The 24,304-nt window shown below is 42.4% G+C and overlaps 1 protein-coding gene across 12 annotated transcripts; it reads right to left on the bottom strand.

Annotated features, from left to right (window-relative positions):
* Window positions 1–3,664: 3,664 nt before the first annotated feature.
* Window positions 3,665–13,931, bottom strand: LOC106574405 (ras-related protein Rab-9A). Of its 12 annotated transcripts, none has more exons than XM_014150269.2 (4): window positions 13,690–13,931; window positions 7,890–8,003; window positions 5,895–5,932; window positions 3,665–5,344 (listed from the first exon to the last, which is right to left on the bottom strand). In XM_014150269.2, exon 4 carries the CDS (start codon window positions 5,264–5,266, stop codon window positions 4,661–4,663), a length of 606 nt encoding a protein of 201 aa, XP_014005744.1. In that variant the 5' UTR covers window positions 5,267–5,344; window positions 5,895–5,932; window positions 7,890–8,003; window positions 13,690–13,931; the 3' UTR covers window positions 3,665–4,660. The 12 variants fall into 12 exon arrangements, with proteins under 12 accessions (XP_014005744.1, XP_014005749.1, XP_045553603.1 ...); XM_014150274.2 differs by having other exon boundaries at window positions 3,665–5,340; window positions 7,890–8,000; window positions 13,690–13,923; XM_045697647.1 differs by having other exon boundaries at window positions 7,890–8,000; window positions 13,690–13,915.
* Window positions 13,932–24,304: the final 10,373 nt, after the last annotated feature.

The raw sequence follows: 24,304 nt of genomic DNA, 5'->3' as shown, positions 1-24,304 counted from the left end.
GAGCTGCTATCTGTCTCTTTCTTACAAGTTTGGATTTCCTGTTAAACACACATGCAATGAGATGAATGACAAATGTGCTTTGAACAGTTCAGTTGCCAAACATTGTAGAATGTTGCAGATAGAAATGCCATTTATATAGCTGATGTGATTCCTTATTCTATGTATCAGAGAGGTGTGTTTGTTCTAGATAGAAATAGGCTATCTGAATGTTCCAAAATGTTGCGTCCTGCTGAACGCGCCCCAGCGCTCACCCTCAACCACAGTGATGGGACAACCTTGGGGTGTTGCCTTTGTAGAGTTTTGTGAGATGCTGAGTCCACCTGGTGGGAAAATGTAGCATTGTTCATTTCTTAAAATGGTTGTCCAAAACCATTGATTTAAGACCAAGGAAAGCTCTGGGGTGAAGTTTCCCCTAGTTACAAATCTAGGATCCACTCCCCCTCCCCCAATTGCAAGCTTAACCAATAGTGGGGGAAATACAAAACGGACCCAAGATCACCGTCTAGGGGCAACTTCACCCTACAACCCAAGGAGGTCCGCACAAATCAGGATAGCAGTGTATTTGGCCTACAGTTGACCGACAGTACAGTGGTCAGTGGAAGACCAAACGCACTCCACAGATGGAGCACATTACTTCAACATAGGTTTAAAATGGCCAACTTTATTTAAACACACAAAAACATACATTTTAAGACCGTATTGATAGTGTTTCAGGGTGGTTCATGTTTTAATGCAAGACACTGGAACAGGACAATTGTTTTTCTTGAGCGGATGGTTGATTATTTTTAGACTGCAAATTGACCACAAGAAGCCCAAAGATCGAATATTTGACTAAAACAATCATTTCAAACCTTGCTTACATTTGTATACGATCACATGTATCTTTCTATAATGCGTGGGAACACTTTGGAACAGATTTCCAAATTTCAAAAAATCACACACTTGCCAGTGTTTTTACAGTCTTATGTCCAACAAAAAATAATGATAAATATATATATATATTGTACCAGTCAAAAGTTTGGACACACCTACTCATTCAAAGGTTTTTCATTATTTTTTAAATGTTCTACATTGTAGAATAATAGTGAAGACATCAAAACGATGAAATAACAGATGGAATCATGTAGTAACCAAAAAAGTGTTAAACAAATCAAAATATATTTTATATTTCAGATTCTTCAAAGTAGCCCCCCTGAGCCTTGATGACAGTTTTGCACACTCTTGGCATTCTCTCAACCAGCTTCATGAGGTAGTCACCTGGGATGCATTTCAATGAAAAGGTGTGGATTGTTAAAAGTTCATTTGTGGAATTTATTTCCTTCTTAATATGTTTGAGCCAATCAGTTGTGTTGTGACAAGGTAGAGGTGGGTATACATAAGATAACCTTATTTGGTAAAAGACCAAATCTATATTGTGGCAAGAACAGCTCAAATAAGCAAAGAGAAATGACAGTCCATCATTACTTTAAGACATGAAGGACAGTCAATCTGTAAAATTTCAAGAACTTTTAACATTTCTGCAAGTGCAGTTGCAAAAACCATCAAGTGCTATGATGAAACTGGCTTTCATGAGGACCGCCACAGGAAAGGAAGACTCCGAGTTACCTCTGCTGCAGAGGATAAGTTCATTAGAGTTACCAGCCTCAGAAACTGCAGCTGGGGCGGCAGCGTAGCCTAGTGGTTAGAGTGTTGGACTAGCAACCAAAAGGTTGCAAGATTGAATCCCTGAGCTGACAAGGTACAAATTTGTTGTTCTGCCCCTGAACAAGGCAGTTAACCCACTGTTCCTAGGCCATCATTGAAAATAAGAATTTGTTCTTAACTGACTTGCCTATTAAATAAAGGTAAAAAAATTAAAATTGCAACCCAAATAAATGCTTCACAGAGTTCAAATAACAGACATCTTAACATCGACTGTTCAGAGGAGACTGTGTGAATCAGGCCTTCATGGTCGAATTGCTGTAAAGAAACCACTACTAAAGGACAATAAGAAGAAGACTTGCATGGGCCAAGAAACATGAGCAATGGACATTAGACTGGTGGAAATGTCTGATGAGTCCAAATTTGAGATTTTTGGTTCCAACTACCGTGTCTTCGTGAAACGCAGAGTAGGTAAACGGATGATGTCCACATGTGTGGTTCCCACCGTGAAGCATGGAGGAGGTGTGATGGTACTTTGCTGGTGACACTGTGATTTATTTAGAATTCAAGGCACACTTAACCAGCATGGCTACCACAGCATTCTGCAGCGATACACCATTCCATCTGGTTGTGCTTAGTGGGACTATCATTTGTTTTTCAACAGGACAATGACCCAACACACTTCCAGGCTGTGTAAGGGCTATTTGACTAAGAAGGAGAGTGATGGAGTGCTGCATCAGATGACCTGGCTTCCACAGTCACCCAAGCTCAACCCAATTGAGATGGTTTGGGATGAGTTGGACCGCAGAGTGAAGGAAAAGCAGTCAACAAGTTCTCAACGCATGTGTGAACTCCTTCAAGACTGTTGGAAAAGCATTCCAGGTGAAGGTGGTTGAGAGAATGCCAAGTGTCCAAAGTTGTCATCCAGGCAAAGGGTGGCTACTTTGAAGAATCTAAAATCTACACTTTTTTGGTTACTACATGATTCAATGTGTATTTCATAGTTTAGATGTCTTCACTATTATTCTACAATGTAGAAAAGAGTAAAAAATTAAGAAAAACCCTTGAATGAGTAGGTGTCCCCAAACTTTTGACTGGTACTGTATATGCTCAGAAAACTTGGTGTGCCGCGGACTGGCAGTTGGGGAACCCTGCTCTAGAAATTACTGGTTCACATTTGAATACGGGTGACATCAGTCTTTTGTCAAACTACCAACTATATATATATATATATATATATATATATATTTTTTTAACATAAAAACAAACTACAATAGGCCTACAGTTTTTAGTGCATCATGGTTGGTCTTGTTTTACAGCAAAACATAGAAACAGCTGGTATGCATTTACCACTGGTTTCCTTGGGGCTATAGTACACAGAACTCATGATAGCACAAGTCAGCTAATAGCCTACTTATCAAACTGTGGCGCAATGGTCCTGGATTTGCTGCTCCATTCCTAAATGGTTAGTCCAGTTCCAGGCAATATAACATTAAAAAGCCTTTCCAAACTCTCCGAGAACAGTTAGGCTAGCTAATGCACTTATATCCTGAGGCTTCGGGTGCACTAGTTCGCATAGTGAGTGACTGTAAATAAATTAAAATAAATTAAAGCTAAATGTTTTTGTAGCTAAAAGACCAATCTACATTGTTCAGTGCGCTGACATTCCTATCGAACACACATTAACATGGCTATAAAAATGCTTTTGCTTGTTGAACTGGAAATGGGATGAGATTAAACATGTTAAAGCTCTTACGGTCATTATGAATGCTGGACATAATTATGGATGTTGATGGGAGTCCAAAATGTGCATGGCCGGGTTGAGTGGGTTTAAAAATCAGCCCATCAAGTGAGAATAAATCAGAGAAATGGGTTTGACTGGAATCTTCTTTCCATTTGTACAATGATGTAGACTGGACAGAACCATCTGGTTTTACCCCAACACATACTGTAGGTAGTTAGCCTGTGTACTGACTACCACCACTAACGTTAATACAAAATACGATTTAACAAATCAACAATATTAATTTGGCACATTCAGCCCATTTAATAGATGGGATGACAATGTACTATTTCCCATGTGGCTCAATTGGTAGAGCATGGCGCTTGCAACGGCAGGGTTGTGGGTTCGTTTCCCACGGGGGACCAGTATGAAAAAGTACATAAAATATACTGCACTCACTACTGTAAGTTGCTCTGTAAATATTTAGTCATTACTTGATTACTGTATGTGTCTTTCAGCACAGTAGTAGTGAAACTCTTGGGAGGAGGAATGCACAACAAAGTAATCTCTTGATTGTAGTGGTCACTGATAACACACACACACACACACTCTCGCCAGCACAACGGAATGTCAAATAGCAGGCCCAACTATGTGCACTCCTGTGTATGATGAAACATATATAGCCTAAGTGGGTCGGTGTGTATAATGCTATGAACAGGCTGTGTGTCCGCGTGCACATGCAGTCGTTTATACCAAGGGAGGAGCACAGAGCAGAACGAATGCATTAACCACAGATAAAAAGGAGAATTGGAACCAAGTGGCCGTTGGAATCATCAGTACTCACAAGCTACAGCCAAGTTGGCCAGAATTGGGCAGCAGAAGTTCAAATAAGCCCCTACTGTCTCTTTAAAAGGCCCAGTGCAGTCAAAATTCATATTGCATAACAGCTGATTAAACAAACACTGTAAAACTGTGAAAAAAATTGGATCAGTTTATTTCCTGATAGTTGGTGGTTGAAAATACAATCTACACAGGACATTATAAATCAGCAGGTTTGCATGGGCGGGAGTTTCAGCTTTCCATGGTGACATCACTATGCGGTTGATTGGTTAATAGACCAATAACAAAAACAGTTCCAAACCTCTCTTCCAATAACAGCTAGTTTTCCCAGTCTTAGCCATATTCTTGCTTGAGAAATAGCTTTTTGCTAAAAAGCAATTTTTGCCCATTTTAAATTGAGAAACAGCTGCATTGGGCCTTTAAGAGTCAAATAAAGGTAATCAACCCTACATCTCCTCAGCAGCAGGAGGTGCCAGAGCGCGGCTTCCTGTGCAGGTCCACTGTGTCCGTTGGGATGAGGTGTTCCCCCCTTTCCTCCTGTGCCAGCACCCTCCTCACCGCCTCCTCAAACGCCGCCGCCACGTTGGTCGAGTCCTTGGCGCTCGTCTCAAAGTACGGGTGGCCGCCGTTCTCGCGGCACCACTGGCGGGCGTCCTCGCCCGAAACCTGCCTCTCTGGCACATCCAACTTATTACCCAGGATCACAAATGGGAACTTCTCGGGTTCCTTTACATCAGCGTAGTAGGCAAACTCCTTCTTCCAGTTGTTGAGATTGTGGAAGCTCTGGTTGTCATCCATGCTGAAGGTTAGGAGACAACAGTCGGAGCCACGGTAAAAAGGTGTCCGGAGCGAGCGGAAGCGCTCCTGGCCCGCCGTGTCCCAGATTTGGAGCGTCACGGTGCGCCCGTCGACCTCCAGGTCCTTGTTTAGGAACTCCACGCCAATGGTGTGGAAGAGATGCGTGTCAAACTTGTTGGTGACGTAGCGGTTCATGAGGGAGGACTTGCCCACGCCGCCGTCCCCCAGGAGGATCACCTTGAGCAGGGACGACTTGGCTGTCATGGCTGGGCTTGGGCCTGGGCTGAAGGGTTGGTGGAGTAGCTGGCTAGGGGGAGATGGTCTGGGAAGCGCTGCTGCTACCTGACAAATAGATGACATAGTCATTCAGTTTAATCAATCAACTGACTGGTTGCTCTGTTAACCGTCTGAGAGAAGAAAATAAGATTAAGAAACACAGATTAACAATATGAACGCAGTACCTCATCTGTAGTCAGCTAAAGTCAAATCAGTCACAATCCTATACAGTCTAGTAGTTAATATCTTATCCAATGAAGACGTAACATTTTCCTGCCCAACATTAAGTGTTGTAGGAGTTGTAATATTCTCAGCATGTGTCACATGGACAATGATCAGATGAGCATCTCTTAGAGAATCACGAGCAAAGCCGTTGCCACAGGCCACACTACAAGACCGTTTTGTATGCATAAAGATCGGCTTCAGAGCAGACACAATGCATTAAATATGTGGGGTGAGTTTGGCCGACTGTACAGTAGACAACGACAGGCCTAAAACGTGCTTTATCCTACCACAATACAGTAGTACAGTAGAGTATAGAATGGATTGTGTAAGGACAAGAAGAGACAGTTACAGTAATACATTCTTAATTGTAGCAACACATGCCATTTCTTACCGTTATGTGTCAGGGCAAACCATAGCCTAATTCAGCACCTGTCAGAAAAAAAACAGAAAGTATGATGTTAGACTAATACCATGACGATGATGAACTACTTGAACATATCAAAGGATTCCATGACGTGCATTTAATGAGGCCTTTAAGTTCCTGTAATTAGAATGAATGTCGTTCATTTCAACCCTATTAGTCTAATGGATGTCTGGTATGGGTATTACAATTCCAGGTTGTTGTAGGCCTTGGTTATTAATCCAGTAACACACCGACGGGTTCAATGTTCCTGCTATTAAGCAATGACCGACGTTGCACGCTGCTGAGAAAGTAAAGGAGAATGTTATCCTTAAACAAACAAAAGACCCAAATTAGTCCAAGAGACCAGGTGGGTGAACCCACTTGCAATTCTATGAATTATATTTATTTATTTATTTTTAATTGATTTTTTTAAATGAGAAGAAACAGAAAATCCGATCATCCAATTCCTAACATCCCCTGTGAGACCTGTTTGAGCCCTCTTCCAGCGTGACAATTTTAAACAGGGCTCCAACTGTTATCTGGTTGGTGATGAAGGGGTTACAATGAGTAGATAAATATGAGCTTATCACCCCCTCAATGGCTCTCCGTCAAGTAATCGATCAATGTCTTGTCTCGGATTGAGGTAGTGTTCAGCAGCCTCCTCAAATTCTGCGACAACACTCTGTCACTAAACTGAAATGACTTGCATCACTGACCTCTACTCGATGGAGTTAACTACTTCAGAAATCTTCTCTAGCCCTCTTTCCATAATGATATAATAACATCCAAAAGGGTAGTGAAATGGGCTAATCAGCCCAAGTAGGTCAGAGACATAGGTAACAGACGCACATCCTGTTAGTCAAATTGGTTGAAGACTTTGCCTATTGTGAGCCGCCTCAGCCAACTACAGTGAATTTAATGTGCCGGAATATATCTTGACTAGAGAGGACACTGGCTGACTGCACCTTTGTTATGCTGCCTTTCTGCAGCTGTGGTTCTCACTCACACACACACACACACACACACACACACACACACACACACACACACACACACACACACACACACACACACTTTAAAGGGGAAGTAGGCCAACTGTTCAGGTTAGAAAATATATATATATACTGTTTGAGCATTATTAGCATAGTAATCAATGGTATTTTTTTTTTCTTTTTAACTATGGCAAATGGTAATGCTCCATCTATTCAACAGAGAGCCCTACTAAAATATCCTACCAGTGATTTGTAGAACAAGACAATCTGGTCCTATCCCCAGCATTACATCCATCACTAGCCAACAGAGAACTTGGTTGGATAGGACATGCGCAGAAGCTTGGAATGTTTGTTTGATAACACACTTGGATAAAAGTTAACACATATCCATCGCAAAGATATCTGAAAAATGACGTAGGCTATTGCTATAGGCTATTTGAAACAAACTTGCTTTGGTAGTACTGTAGGCTGACGATTAGCAGGTAAATAACAAGACTGTCGTATGGAATAAGTATAGCGGACTCCCACGGCCTAAATAACAAACAAACACTAGGAATAAAGACTGCTAGTGAATATACGTAAATCACTTGCCGCGTTCAAAACTGTGAACTCGGACGTCCTTGACTTCAATGCGTCCAAGACAACTGGGAAAAAACGAGCTCTGACTGGGAAATATCGTTTTGAACTGTCATCCAACTCGAAATTACAATTCGGAAACGTGGGCATCTTTCTTAGAGCTCCGACTTTCCGACCTGAAGATCACCGACTCATGATTTGACCTCGTTTTGTTTTCAGTTCCCAGTTGTCGCGAAAGCACCTAATGCTCGCTTGCCATGAACCACGTAGTCCGTGAGATCATGCGCGTAGCTTAACCATCAGCTGGCTTCATGTAGCTGGCTAGGCTAATTGGTAGAAAAAATATATAGTTAACATTAAATGTGAAAGTCTGAAATATCTAGCTACGAACAGTATCAATTGGTTAGAACTGTACCTTGCTGTGTATAATGTACGTCGGCGGTGCAATACCGGACCATCCCAATCCTCACCAGCGGCCGAGGTTTCCCGGTGACATGACGCTCATATGACCGATCGTTTGTCACGCCTACTGTGGGCAAAATGGATAAAGGAAGCTATTAATGTGTGTGTAATTGTGCTTTTACTACTGAAAAAGTATCTGAAAGTATAGCAGGAAATTGACATTCTAAACACTGCTGCGTCATGGCTTTTGAATGTGCCCATGGCAATGCTCATACAAAACATCTCTGGCAATATGGCGATGACGTCACTGTAATATTCAATACTATGGGCGCGTTCCTACAACGCAATGGATAGGTTTTTTTAAGGATCAGCTAATTACATCATATGTTATAGCAATCTTTTGGTCAATGACACAGTCAATCACTCAAACGCTGCACTTTGTCAGGGATAGCCAAGCCCCATTGTGACAAGAATTACGGTTCCCACTAGATAGCACAACCACAAAGTCAAAATTGGCTACAAAAGTCAAAATTCTGGTTAGGCATAACGTTAGCGGTGTAGTTAAGGTTAGGTTTAAAATAAGGTTTTAAGAAGATAAATTGTAGTATGGGTTAAGTTGAGCCCCGGGGGAGGGTAAATTAAGCCGCCTACAAATGTCTGTACTGAATGAAATATTACCACTACCTTTTTAAAACCATGTCTACACAATTCACATTGCAGGCTTAACACCTAACAAACACCTCTCATATCCCAGTGATAATGCCTTGCATTATGCCTGGGAAGAAAACACTTCAATTTGCTCAACTTGCCATTGGCTCAACCATTGGCTTAACTTATCCCAAGGCAAACATTTGACTATTTTAGCCCACACAGCTTCAAGGATGCAATTTCATGCTAGGTTTAGGACCTCATATTGACCCCAACTGATGTATAGAACAATCTTAAAATGATCTACTTTGGTTTAGATACAAGCATCATGAAACCTCTAACACAAAGTCATATGACTTGGTGAAAATCAGTTTCTTGCACATAACTTGCTTACCACTTTTCCCATGTGGTTTCTTCCTTAACAGACTCCATGAAATGATGACCTCATCCTAAATATTTGGTAAAAATATACATTTTGTGTATGGTTTCCCTAGAAACAAGGGTGGCTCAACTTACCCCTTTTGGCTCGAACTTATCCCACTCTCCCCTACATTGTATTCTGCTGTACCTCAATGTACAGTATCAGCAATAGTATGCTCTTTGAAAGATAGGAGAATGTGGACTTTCCACTTGATAACATTTATCTATTGTAATATTAAAACCCTGCACAAACAATGTATTAAACAGTGTGAATGTGAATGATTGTGAAGGTATGCATGTTTGTAAGTACCACCATGCACAGTACACACATACTGCCTGAGCGTGTGTGTGTCTCAAAGAAAGAAGGTTATCAGACAATGATTGAAAAGTTAAAGGCTATAAACAGGGAGACTATCAATAAGATAGGGAACAGCATGGACTTTGGAAAAGCCACTCCATGAAAATACACATGACATACTGATAGTGAAACACAAACTTAATTAAATTGATAAAACCTAATGATATCTCCAATGACTCTGATACAGATGTCTCTGTAATGTGTACAGACACATTGTAAAAACACTGAAGAGAACAAATCATATACTATAATCTTACATTTCCTGCTGTTCAATGGCCATTTCAATGAAAGATATACCCATTTAACAATATAACTTTAACATTCTATAACAATATAACAATTTATTATAATCTAATGTAATATAAAATGCTGCTACCATTCCATATATCTTCAAACCCCTATCCCTGCCCACAGAGAATAACTCATTAAGCTAACTTTGTCCAACTAGCCTGGATCTTTCTGGAATACTAAGATTTCACTGTCATCACAATGATGGGCTGCTGAGTCATTAGCACTGGCTGTGGGCTAGAAAGTGAAGGATCATGGGAGATCAGCAAGCCCCCGGCCGGAGGGTTTTTTCTAGATGGGATACAGCTTATCTCAAAATTGAGATCGTAGCAGGTTACGAGAACTTACGCAGCAGGTTAGGATAATTAGGTTAAGGTTCGGAAAATGGTTAGCTAAAATAAAATACAAATCTACTTTTGACATCAATTTGACATAAGCTGTATCCATTCTAGACATGACCCTGCCGGAGCTATATCTTGGGCTGATTAATGGGTCACATGCTCCTTGTGCTGCTCACAGGGTCACATGACCACAGGAAGGCCACGTGGGTCTTACTCTGCAGCTCAACAGAAATGTCAACATAGGGACTACATCTTGTGTTCTCACACACAGACAGACCCCATGCTAAACACACGGTACCTATTAATGCCAAATGAGAAAGAAATAGTAAAAGAAAGAGAACCACATTTGTATTACAGTATGTAGCGCAGCAAGTTTAATGACAATGTAATGCATACAACATAATCATGTGGTAAAATGTTAAATGTAATTCTTAATTTCTGTCATTAAAACGTGACATTATTCAGTTTGATAGGGTGAAGACATATCAGCAGGATCTCGACAGAAACAAAGCAGGCATTTTACATGTGGTGTGAAGAGGATGGCCTATCAGAGGCACACCCAGCCGCTGTGGTACCACTGCTCCCCACACCTATTACAGGTCACAAATGTCATGGCATCCTGGTCTGCGGTGGCCTGGCGAACCCACGCCGGCAGAAACAGCGTGCCCCGGGACACCTGCGTCACCCTGCAGTCCGACCCCTCACACCGCCTGTACCGCAGCTTCTGGGTGGGTGTCCCCTCCACCTCCTGGGGGAGCTGCCTCTCGCTCACCCCCCGCGACGAGTACTTCTCCCTCAGCGGCTGGAGCTCCTCGTTGGCCATCTCCTCCACAGACATCCCGGCGAAGACTTCTGGCCCCAGGCTGCCGCCCAGGAGACCACACCGAAGGTGGCCGTTTTTGGGGTTCCTTAGGTTGGCCACCTTACTCCTGATGCAGGCCTTGTATTTGGCCTTGTTTGCCCGGTGCAGTGCATGGATGTGCACCTCTATGACGCGGGACAGATCTACAGTCCTCCCCTCTGCCTCCTTGGAAGTTTCTGGAGTGAGGGCACCAAGGAGGAGCTGGATGCACTTTGTCCTCAAAGCCGACTCAGAGGAATCCTTACAGGGGGAGGGTTGCCCTGGGAAGTGGTGGCAGGAGTTTCTGACTGCTTTGAGAGGGTGGGCAAAATTGACCCAGAAGACAAATCACCAGCTGCCTGCCACGATGTCACCCCTTCTCCCACAATTGGTCCCATTTGTGAGTGTTCTGTCCTCGGACCCAATATGGAAAACCACATGTTCACAAGACGCACCCAACTCCACTGGTTTACTAGCATCACCAGCAGCTAGGCCTCCTCTGCCTGCCAGACAAGCTTTATCAGCCAGCATACTCTCTCCAACGACAGTGAATTCTTCTTTGCTTCCCTTCTCCTTTGAGATGTGATAGGGGTGGCTGTAGAGTTTCTTCCATTTTGACAACAGGTGCTTGGCAGTTTTTTTCACTGAATGGTCTGAGCAGGTTTTGAGGAGTCTGTAAAGGACCCTGGCGATATCTGTGCCTTGCAGCTGCTCACAAGTCACGCAGGCATTATCAAGGGCGGTCAGGAGAGGCATAATGTTGCCATAGTTACCCACCCTGTTAAATTTGTCAATTTGGAGAGCATGATGAGTGATCTGTTTTGTGTCCATGGTGGTCATATTCTTATAGACTGGCGGGAGAAAGACTGATATCTAAATGCAATTTAGGCTACAGCTTTTGTAGGGTCATGACATTTTGTTTGATATTGGCATTGGAAACCCTTGGGCCTACAAACATTTCTACAGTTAATATTTTTTTTATGCAATGCTTTGAAGTGTGGCAGACACATTTGTACAGAATTTTGAAACCAGATTCTAAAACGCTAAGCGAGAGGGTTTACTCCGCCTAAAATATGTCCACGAAAATAAGACATGAAGTGAGACATTTTTGTATGGAGGTCAATGAGAGTGTTGAATATGCTAAAACAAAATAATTAATATATCATTTGCTACGTGAATCTTAATTGATCGAATATAAGTTTCGTAATTGTTATTTTATTACGAATATATTGATACAAGTGGACGCGCATGGAATTTCGGCAAAAAAACAACGATTTTATATCGGAGTTATCCCTGTTGTTCACACGCGTGAATCTGCCCTCTCATTGGCTAGAATGGTCCCACCTGATCGTGACTCCTCCCGCCTGCTTCCATCTCTGAGGAAAAGTATTTCCATTGTTAGAGCGTTCACTCGACTATCTTGTCAATATAATAGAAAATCTTTGATTGTAATATGTCCATGTGACTTTTTGCCATGTATGTTTACATTTCCATCATATTAAATATATTGTAGGCTAGGTTGAAAAACTTATTAGGTAGAAAATAAATAATCATTCATATTATATAAATAAAGCCATATCTACCCATATCACATTGTTTTAAAGTATTGTTTTGAGGTCACACTTTGGTCAGCCATAATAGTGTTTGTTGCTTTGTTGTGGAGTTGTTTGTGGAGAGTAGATGACATGTTGGAGCATTCTCTTAAGCAACAGTGCTGAAACCAGTTACTTTTTCTGCAATGCAGCCAATGAATGAAAGGAAGTTTACAAGCAAGATGAGGCAAGTCTGTCAGTTGTGAAATGGAATAACTTTATGTGATGTAATAAAGTTCGCAAGTTGAGGGAGAACTGTGGAAATGGGCACATGACATCTGGGATGTGAAATTGTGGCTTGCAAGTTTGCCGCCAGGCAAATAGTAGAATGGTTAAAGTAGTAGGCATGAGGATCTTTTCCCCTTCTCTCGCTTGAGAACTTTCAAAGCTAACGGTTTACAAAGCGACAAGTGTTAGATGAATGGGGTTTGAGCTATTCCCTGTTTGCTATGACATAAAGAAGAAAGGTAAATGTTTGTGTTACATTAATATTGGCAGCCACGTACTGGTAGGTCTATAGTTAGAGCAGTAGGCATTGCTAAGGTGTGGCGTCGTACAGTAAACCTGTACAGTAAACCAGGATAAAGTTTAACACACAATGACTGTGTGAATGTGGCATACATTGTATTATTCATGTGTTATAATTTTTATTGATTTTATTTTATTTTACCTTTATTATTGAATGGGCAGTGTGTTTAATGGTATAACTTACCAAGGCTACATTACACAAGAAGCTGTGCACAATGCGTTTAGTCTGTTAACAGAGAATGGGTTGTATGTAAAGACTGACTTAAAAAAAAAAATTAAGAACAAAAACGAAAATAGTCAAATAAATTGACAAAATTTAAAAAACACTTGCTTTGGCATTGTTTTTCCATGACGTCATGGTTTGCATTGAAGAGAAATAGATTTTTTATATTCATGCAGTTATGCTCTTGAGCAAGGATTCCCAAACTCGGTCCTGGGGCCCAAATTTGGGAATCATTGGCCGTAGAAGGTAAGCAGAGTAAAGGTATTGGGAACCTAGAATTGGTATAGTGAGCCCTTGTGTTGTGGGGATTTAGCTCTATTTTTAATTTGATGAACACAAGGTGACCTTTTCAAAAAACTAAGGGAGAGTTTAACCTTTTCTCTGAAAGCCTACATGCAGGTGATAGTTACAATACTCAATGTTCTCACAAAATCTTGCCACTTCTATATGTTTAGGCCTCCTATGTACTGTTTACAGCAGGTATACAGAGGTTATGTGTATGAATACTTTTTTTTTTTAAATACAAAGGATCAGTGGGGAATAAAACGGAATTCTCAGAACACGTTAAACTCACCCTTATCATGCTACAGTATGGGGAAGGAGATGGGTGGAGTCAGGTTGGTCTGTTGATTAGTCAAGGGGAAAACCAGCTGTAGGCCTACCACAACATCGACTGGCCCCAGTGTGCTGTTCTAACTGCAACCAGGAATGACTGGACTTCCTAAAAACCCGCACCAGGCTCCTTTGGATGCTATCGAATAATTTGCTTGGCCAGCTGCCGCAGTCCGTCCTCCCTGCACTCGTGCGTTCCTTTGTACGTGGGAATGGAATTTTACCAGATGATAATGATGCTCAGATGTGTTATGGCCACAAGGAGGCGCTCTCTGCCTTATGATTGTATCAGATAGACGTGATGGCAGTAATGTGCTCTGTCACATTGTCTCCTCCTCCATCACACACATGCGCACACACAACCAGATCCAGCGTCTCTGCTTGACACCTCATAAGGAGGGAACTTTTTTTAAAGCATGGAGATTCTCATACAGAATGAGCAGGTAGAAAAGGAATGTGGCCAGTCCGCAAGCCCCCATCCCTCACACCCAAATATTACCATTGCCTGCACCAAGGTACCTCCCATACGTGTCATTTTCTCCCTGCTGCCAGCTTGCTAAGTACTCTGGCAGTAGTCATTCTTTAAAAAAAATTCTACTTTATTCTGAAAAGGATTTATGTTATTTGTTAATCACATTTAGTGAAAGGATTGTGTCTGTGTTGAATGTGTCACGATGTCTGTTAAGCCAGTTCACTTTAGACTCACTTGCAGCAGTGATATAACTGCATCATCTCTGCATCAGTCTGTTAGGGGAGACTGGAGAGATGGATTCAGTCAGTATTGCTGACAACACAGTGTACAGGAAGGGAGGGGGAGGCCGACTGTTCCGGCCAACGCGCACGCGCGCGCGCACAAACGCACGCACGCACAGTGACCTTGAGAGCAGACAGACAACAGGGATGGGGAGGGGGTGGGTTAGTGTGTGTGACAGATTTTGTTATCCCACAAGGGATTCACCCCTGCTCGCCGAGCCTGAACTCTACGCATCTGTGTGTTTACTAACAAAGACATGAGCACATCACCTCAGGATACTATTGGACCGCCTATCTGTTACTGTATGTTTGACCCCCCCCCCCCCAAACTCCCATGCCTCAGTAGATGAGACTCCACAAACAGCCAGCGAGACTAAACTATAGACTGTTATGTCTGAGCTGGGGGGGGATGTTTCAGTCGGTCTGATAAGAGACGTTATTGTTTTTAATCTAGAAATACCTGAGAAGACATATATCTCCTGTCCTACTTGTTGTTATTAACTGGTACAGTGTGTTTGTGTTTCATTTTTTCCCCCCTACTGTGTCTGCTTTCCGCTTGTATTACTACAGCCCTCAAACTCAACTCTGGACCTCAAAGCCAGTTCCACTGTATTGTTTCATTGTTCCCCTCTAATCAGGAACTGATTAATACCTGTGACAATAGGTGTGCGCAATGAATTATCAGGTAGAACAGAAAACCAGCAGGCTCTGGACCTCGTAGTGTAAGAGTTGAGTACCCCTGCTCTACAGCATGGTTCATAATTCAGATGACAATATCAAAACAGTCCATGGGAAATCTGGGTGAAAGTATGACTCATTTCAAGTGCGCTGCACAATTGATGAACATATTCCATTACTCCCTTGACTGAATGCGTATACACAGATGCTTACTGCCTTTCCATTGTTAAGTGAATGTGAATGATTGCACTTACTAGCGAAAGTATTGATCTCTGCCACTCTCACATTGTTTGAATTATGTATTTTGATCCATCCTGCTCACCGTAGGCCTCAGATCACAGAAAGGTATTTTCAGGGAAGGAAAATGTTGATGATGTTTCTGCTCAGCCACTGCTGTGGTTTTTAACACATGTCCACCCGATTGGCTGTACAGTGTATTTACGATTTGCCACTGTGGTGACTCATCACATTGTTTTCCAATAAACTCCCATCGGAGAGATGATTGGTCTCACGGGAAGCCGCAGCCCACCAGAGTCCTTATAGACACAATCGCCCACATCCTCCCACAATGCTTAGAGATATCCAAAAAGGGCATGCAAAGGAAGTTAGTAATGCCTCCTATGCCTGATGAGTTGGATGATACTTTTCTCGTCAATCATCTTGAAAAAACGTATACTTAAAAATTGGAAATCAACCAAATCCTTCATTGTTAATAAAATGGAAAGGTCAAAGGTTATTTTGCATACTCCAACCATAGTGAGACCACAGGCACCCTTATTGTTTCAAAAGACACCCGGTCTACTGTTGCTGCAAATTGCAACAATACTTTTCCCACGTCATATAGCAGACACTCTTACAGGAGCAATTAGGGGTAAGTGCCTTGCTCAAGGGCACATCAACAGATTTATTCCCACCTAGGTGACTCTGGGATTTGAACCAGCGACCTTTCGGTTACCGGCTCAACACTGTAAACCGTTAGGCTACCTACTCTTACTACACAACCTTCACTTCTCCTAACTTGAAGAGAGCAGAAAGTCCAGCCTCATCTGTATTCCAAGGGAAGGGAGTGACATAGAAGGAACTTTATCAGTTGTGGTAACACATTTACGAATATGAATGTGTGTACACAGGTGTGATAACCCAGGTCTGATAAGAGGTCTGACAGTGGCACTTTGTTTAGTACGGTCACACCCTGTGTGTCATAGACTATTCCACCAGAAGTAACATGGTTGTTGTATTATGGTTTGCATTGGCCCGTTACTTATAGTCACTTTAGAATGCAAGCACATTTTATATTCATGATATGTACTGGGGGAAGGGGGGGGGGGGGGTTTGACTTCAAATACTTTTGTGGACAGTGTACTTGAACATATCAGAATTTGTACACATAAAGGTGTTACAAAATCTATATACTGTAGGAGCAATTGGATAATATTAGATTTGCATTAGATGCATGAAGCTGTGTATGATGACTGTAGAATATACAGATTGAACGGTATCTGTCTGTATATACAGTACCAGTCAAAAGTTTGGACACACCTACTCATTCAAGGTTTTTCTTTATTTTTACTATTTTCTACATTGTAGAATAATAGTGAAGACATCAAAACTATGGAATAACACATATGGAATCATGTAGCAACCAAAAAAGTGTTAAACAAATCAAAATCTATTTTTTATTTGAGATTCTTCAAAGTAACCACCCTTTGCCTTGATGGCAGCTTTGCACACACTTGGCATTCTCTCAACCAGCTTTATGAGGTAGTCACCTGGAATGCATTTCAAATAACAGGTGTTTCTTGTTAAAAGTTAATTTGTGGAATTTCTTTCCTTCTTAATGCGTTTGAGGCAATCAGTTGTGTTGTGACAAAGTAAGGGTGGGTATTTGGTAAAATACCACATCCATATTATGTCAAGAAAACCTCAAAGAAGCAAAGAGAAACGACATTCCATCATTACTTTAAGACACGAAGGTCAGTCAATCCGGAAAATGTTGAGAACTTTGAACGTTTCTTCAAGTGTAGTCGCAAAAACTATCAAGTGCTATGATGGAACTGGGTCTCATGAGGACCGCCACAGGAAAGGAAGACCCAGAGTTACCTCTGCTGCAGGGGATAAGTTAATTAGTTACCAGCCTCAGAAATTGCAGCCAAAATAAATTCTTCACAGAGTTCAAGTAACAGACACATCTCAACATCAACTGTTCAGAGGAGACTGCGTGAATCAGACATTCATGGTTGAATTGCTGCAAAGAAACCACTGGTAAAGGACACCAATAATAAGAAGAGACTTGCTTGGGCCAAGAAACACGAGCAATGGACATCAGACCGGTGGGAAAACTGTCCTTTGGTCTATTGAGTCCAAATTTGAAATTTTGAGTGTCTTTGTGAGATGCAGAGTAGGTGAACAGATGATCTCCGCATGTGTGGTTCCCACCGTGAAGCATGGAGGAGGAGGTGTGAAGGTGTTGGTGTGCTTTGCTGGTGACACTGTCTGTGATCTATTTAGAATTCAAGGCACACTTAACAAGCATGGCTACCACAACATTCTGCAGCAATACGCCATCCCATCTGAATTGCGTTTTGGGAAAGGGGGATGCTAGTCAGTTGTCCAACTGAATGTATTCAACAGAAATGTGTCTTCCACATTTAACCCAACCTCTGAATCAGAGAGGTGTGGGGGCTGCCTTAATTGACATCCACGTCTTTGGTGCCCGGGGAACAGTGGGTTAACTGCCTTGCTCAGGGGCAGAACAACAGATTATTACCTTGTCAGCTCTGGGATTCGATCCAGCAACCTTCCGGTTACTGGCCCAAGGTTCTAACCACTAGCTTAGTGGGACTACCATTTGTTTTTTCAACAGGACAATGAACCAACACACCTCCAGGCTGTGTAAGGGCTATAAGGCCAAGAAGGAGAGTGATGGAGTGCTGCATCAGATAACCTGGCATCACAATCACCCGACCTCAACCCAAATGAGATGGTTTGGGATGAGTTGGACCGCAGAGTGAAGGAAAAGCAGCCAACAAGTGCTCAGCATATGTGGGAACTCCTTCAAGCCTGTTGGAAAAGCATTCCAGGTGAAGCTGGTTGAGATAATGCCAAGAGTGTGCAAAGCTGTCATCAAGGCAAAGGGTGGCTACATGAAGAATCTAAAATCTATTTTGATTTCTTTAACACTTTTTTGGTTACTACATGATTCCATATGTGTTATTCCATAGTTTTGATGTCTTCATTATTATTTTACAATGTAAAATAGTACAAATAAAGAAAAACCCTTGAATGAGTAGGTGTGTCCAAACTTTTGACTGGTACTGTGTATATATTACTTTTCCCAAGAGGAAAGGACAAAGGCTGACTGTACTGTACTGCTGTCTGTTTTGCCCCCCCCTTCTCTTTTATGGTAATTTCCATTGGGTGATTGGGCATGAAAACCAGATATCCCACAGTGAGGATTCTTTGGCCTGTGGCTTGTGTAGGACGCTACTCATCCGCCCCTTCCCTCCATCTCTCAGCACCCCCAGCCCTCCCTCCTCCACTCTTCCTCCCCTGCAGATTTCCCAACTGTGCATTCCTTGGGCCCCTGTTATACATACTCCCAGCGCCCCTCCTCTCCTCCTTTCCACAGGCAGATCCATGCATGATAGACAAACATGGAAGAAGAAGAAAAAAGGAAAAAACAACAGACATGACTTCACGTGACATAACAGGGTTGGTACAGTGAAATAAGAGCGAAAGATAGTGGATAGGGAGGGGTTAAAAGAGTGTTTTGAAAAACAAGGGGAGTGAGTTTGAAGGGAGAGAAAGGGAGAATGAGACAGAGGGAGAAACAGAAGGTGGGGAAAGTTCTTTCAGTTGGACTGGTTCTTCACCTTTTGATGTAGCTTCTAGGGCCAATGGTCAACTGGGCTATGTATGGTATGTGTGCAGTAGGGAGGAGCTTTGTTTCGTGGGTATGTGGCGGAGAGTTTGTTTGGCTTGTCTTCAATGCAACTCCATCCGCACACACACCTCCTAGCCACTATGAGCACATCATATTCCTGCTTGCTCATGTGGCAAAGGCATAAACAAAGAGGAGGAGAGCCCCCTCTCTCTCTTCCCTGAGTGTCTTCAGGAAGGACCCTCAAAGATGTCCCACTCCTGCACCAGGCCTACCAAACACAGCTGGTGTGTGTGTGTGTGTGTGTGTGTGCGTGTGTGCGTGTGTGCGTGTGTGTGTGTGTGTGTGTGTGTGTGTGTGTGTGAGTGATAAGGGGAGTTTAGCCTTCTGGGGGGTAGTAAAAACAACTCAGGAGGACATCCAAAGACACATTACGTCTTACCATCTACAACCAGTAACCTCTTCAAGCTCTCTCTCAAATGTATAGATACTTAACCTCTGACCCAGTGTGAAGGCCGTCTGTCTTGAAAAGGACTAGTAAACAGAAAGAACACGTGTTCAATTTAGACAATCAGACATGTTGTTGGGGTTGGTTTTGAGTAGATGGGAGAATGGGTTGGATGTACAGTATTGCTAGGATGTAGGCCAACTGTACCAATTCTCACTTCTCTTGCATATCTCTGGACTGAGATCAGTGTCTGGAACCGTAAACACCAGAGCCAGTTATGAAGATGTGTCTGATCTCTGTTCTCTCTGTTCACTCCCCTCATCAGCACAACCATCAGTTATCTGTCAATTTGCTCATTTCAAGGGAGTCACGTAGAAGTGACAAGTTTCATTTTGAGAAGCCTCTCTCACTCACTTCCCTGTGAACATTTGACATGCAACCTCATCTCATCGCCAAACAGGAACTGAGATGATCAAGTGAGAAATCAACATCTCATGTTTAAGGAGAAGTGTTAATGCTGGTCTATAGTAGCCTACATATAAACTAGTTCGACTAGGCAGATCATATGCCCGTAGGGCAGAGAGAAATGTAAGTGTATGTATGTATATATATATATATTTTTATGCAAACGCCAACCACAGGAGCCTGTTTTGCCGTGGGACGGAGAGTCATTTTAGCAGTTTTAAAGCTAATTACCTGCAATTCTACAAATTTTGCCATGACTTATGCCATGTTAATGATATCTGAGTGGGGTTTTTTTGGAGTGAGAGTGACTAGCAAAATCAATATGGGCCCCCTGGAGGTAAAATCAAATCAAATCGTGCCATGCGGTTGGTATTTGGCCAAGTTTAGATAGCTGGCTAGACTAACTTACCAATCAAAAAATTGTTATCTGACAAGGCTAATTGGGTGACTGTCAGTGACTGACATAACAAGAGAAAAACTGCTGATGCACAACAACATTTTGAAATGATCTTTCGAAATATCCTACTACAGACACACATTGTGCAAGACTAGGGCCACTTTACCCCAAACCCAGTCAACACTCTCCATTTTCCTAATTTAGGCTTTGTTAAAAAACTGTTTCTAAGTGTAAATGTAAACTCTGCCCAAAATAAAAAAATAAGTCTATTTCTTGTTGACGTTCTTTACTCACACTCTGAAAACTAGTGAAACAGAGCAACTGGCTGCGGAGTTGTAAAGGGGAAAAAGACAGAACTGTTTTCTCTGAGCAGTGCAAAGGTTCACTATCTCCCTGGCCAGTATAACAGAGTTACATTATACAGAACATGTAAAAATGCAGGACAGAGGGACAAAAAGGAGGGGGGAGAGAAAGAAACAATAATGTCATCCATTTCATAGCACGTGGCTGGGGTCATATCTCATAGACAGCAGGGAAAACAGTGAACACACACACACACACACACACACACACACACACACACACACACACACACACACACACACACACACACACACACACACACACACACACACACACACACACACACACACACACACACACACATAGCTTCATATTTCAGCAAATGTGGCAAGCCCAGGCCATATTTGGCATCATGGCAGAGAGGAAGGAAACTCCAGGGAGCCAAAATTCCACAGCAGGTTTTTTCCAAACCAAGACGAACGTAGCATTAGTTAGCATAGCATTATTAGCCTATTAACCCAAGCCTTACCAAGGGGTGTCTGCCCAGCCTAGGACTTACGAATGACATACCCTGCGCTATCAGGATCTGGCATCTTAAAGAGCACAAGAATTACAGTGTGTTTTATGTCATAGTATGGCTTCGGGTTAGGTCACTGCATACCCTTAGAAAGATTCTTGACCTCAGTTAACTCGGAGTGGTCGACTGGGTTAATAGCGACAGCTTTGAAGTTGTGTCTTGACTGGTAGAGTGACCAAAGGGATAGGAGGCGTTAGGATGGTTTAAGGCAGGGGGGCACGACTTAAGTGTGCGAGTGCCAAGGTCCCACTAGGTTTGGTTTCCCTCTGGCTCTTAATTGAGCAATTAATGTCCCTGCTTAGCCGGAGAACGCACACACCTGTTTTAACAGACTGTGGCTGTGCCTCGAGGACAAGAGTTGTGCACCGAAGTTTTAAGAGAGTGAAAATAAAAGCGATAGGGTACAAGGTACAATAGGACACACACACACACACACACACACACCTACTCCGCTGAGCTAGTCTGACACCATTTCCTGTGTGAACCCAAATTCTGGCAGTGCAATACACCAACCAGCCTTTCTTCACATGACCATGTGAGAGAATCAGCCCATCTGCACAGGACATACGAGAGACATTCCACTGTCTGCGTCTGCCATTTCCTCCTCTATTATCTTGTCTGAGGAAGGGTTTGAACTTTGAAGCTGCACTACTGGATTTATTAAATGTATTTATTTATTTTATTTCACCTTTATTTAACCAGGTAGGCAAGTTGAGAACAAGTTCTCATTTACAATTGCGACCTGGCCAAGATAAAGCAAAGCAGTTCGACAACATACAAAAACACAGAGTTACACATGGAGTAAAACAACATACAATCAATGATACAGTAGACAAAAATGAGACTATATACAATGTGAGCAAATGATGTGAGATAAGGGAGGTAAAGGCAAAAAAAGGCCATGGTGGCAAAGTAAATAAAGTATAGCAAGTAAAACACTGGAATGGTAGAATTATAATTTGAAGAAAGTTCAAAGTTAATATAAATAATATGGTGCAAAGGAGCAAAATAATAAATAAAATAAATAAATACAGTAGGGGAAGAGGTAGTTGTTTGGGCTAAATTATAGATGGGCTATGTACAGGTGCAGTGATCTGGGAGCTGCTCTGATAGCTGGTGCTTAAAGCTAGTGAGGGAGATAAGTGTTTCCAGTTTCAGAGATTTTTGTAGTTCGTTCCAGTCATTGGCAGCAGAGAACTGGAAGGAGAGACGACCAAAGGAGGAGTTGGCTTTAGGGGTGACCAGAGAGATATACCTATCATATGACTACTGGGTCCAGGCCTTTAACCTATCTCAAACTATAGTCCATCTGCTGACAAGCAACAAACAGGAAACATAAAGAACACATTTCTGTCTTCCCTGTGGTCAGTCCATCTGAAATAGTCAACCAGTATGACCCCTAGCTCACACTTCCTGTAGCTCTACCGCCTGCTGTGGCACAAGGAGTTCTGGGTAGTAGAGGACCCATGGCGTTCATCACCGCGACAGGAGGTCATTGCTCCTACTTCCTCTTCAGCGGTGAATGCAGAAGTGGACAAGGCTCGGCCACGAGGGCTAGTGTTTTCAGTTCTCCCTCCAATCCTCCTCTTCTTCCTCCACCTTCTCCCTTTTGTGTTTACTTTCCAGTCATGTGCACAGAGAGGAGTTTGTGAATAAAGATAGGCTACTGCATAAAAATAACTATAGCAGGTTTGGTTGCACCTTCGTTCAATATAACATGTTCATGAAATGCAAGAGAATATTTGTGATGGCCACAGTACACCATTTCAGTAATATTGTACCATAGACCATCACCATCATCATTAACGGTTTAAACCCATCCAATCCTTTCAGGTATGTGAAGGTGAAAAAGAAGGGGACAACGTTTTGAAGGGGAATGCTGCCTCGTGGTTTCAGCATAACGCTCTCCCTCTAATCCAAACATGTTTTGAGGAGGCATGCTCTGCTGCTTACAACTGCACTACAAAATAACAGCTGGAACAGAGCTGCTGTGGCAAGCCTCGCACCAAGATTTTTCTCTAAGCTAGTATAGAGTGGGGCTCATGTGTCTAAACTTTAAACCAATCACTGTAGGTTTAAACGGTGAAGTCAGAGCTAAAGAATGTGGGCCGTCCTCATTATTCTGAAAGTCGACAAACGGATCTGTACAACCTGTCCATTTTAGGGACTGTGGTTTACCATGGCTGTGTCCTCAAAGGTAGTGCACTATGTATGGGATAGGGTGCCATTTGGGACTCAGCCTACTTGTAATGATGTCAACAGAGGTTTTATCTTTGGGCTGTGGGTTACAACACTGCTGATTTGGTCAAAAGTGCATTATATTTGGAAGAATGTAGGAATGTTGTGTGTTTGGACAATGACAAGAGAGTTTCCTCACTGTTCTAGATCTACCTAATTTCATCCATGTTGCTTTGACCTAACCTGTCCTATCAGATCTGTGAAGGGGAGGGAAGGAAGAAGGAAGGGGACAAGGTTTTGGCATGAAATCCAGGCTCAGACCCCTCCCTAGATCTCTTTTCCTTGGTTTCTAATATTAGTGCCTAATGGAATAATATCTATCCATCTCCCTCACTCGCTTTCTCTTTTCTAACTCTCTCTCTTTCTCTCTCTCTCTCTCTCTCTCTCTCTCTCTCTTTCTACACTTTCTCTCTCCCTCTCTCTCCCCCTCTCCTTTCTTCTTCTCCCCTCTCACTGAAACACAGCGCTGGCTCTTGTACCCAGCCAGAAGGATCTGTTATCATCTACACTCTTGAGTACTGGGAGATAAGGAGCTGAACTGAGAAATTCCTGTGCAGAAAAAAGGTCATGTTCTTTCACATCCTAATATGGCTGTGTGTGTGCTAACACTCTAAGAACTAGACATGGGCAGAGAGAGAGAGGTGGGAAGAGAGAGAGAAAGAGTTGGAAAGAGCAAAGCAAGAGGGCTCCAGCTAGCATGTGACGTTCTTAAAGCCATATGTTTCTTAGAGCTTGGTGAGAGCGTGGATATTTTGCATACAACTTCCCATAATGTTTCCTACAGGTTTTCTCATGGTTCTAAGAAACGTTAAGAAACAATGTTCTTCTGTGGGAATTT

Source organism: Salmo salar, chromosome ssa16 (assembly GCF_905237065.1).
Source record: "Salmo salar chromosome ssa16, Ssal_v3.1, whole genome shotgun sequence".
NCBI classification, from domain to species: Eukaryota; Metazoa; Chordata; class Actinopteri; order Salmoniformes; family Salmonidae; genus Salmo; species Salmo salar.
This window is presented reverse-complemented; position numbering and strand designations above follow the sequence as displayed.

What these genes read in the sequence shown, in the direction of transcription:
- LOC106574405 (XM_014150269.2), bottom strand. Translation starts at nt 5,266, where the DNA reads ATGACAGCCAAGTCGTCCCTGCTCAAGGTGATCCTCCTGGGGGACGGC.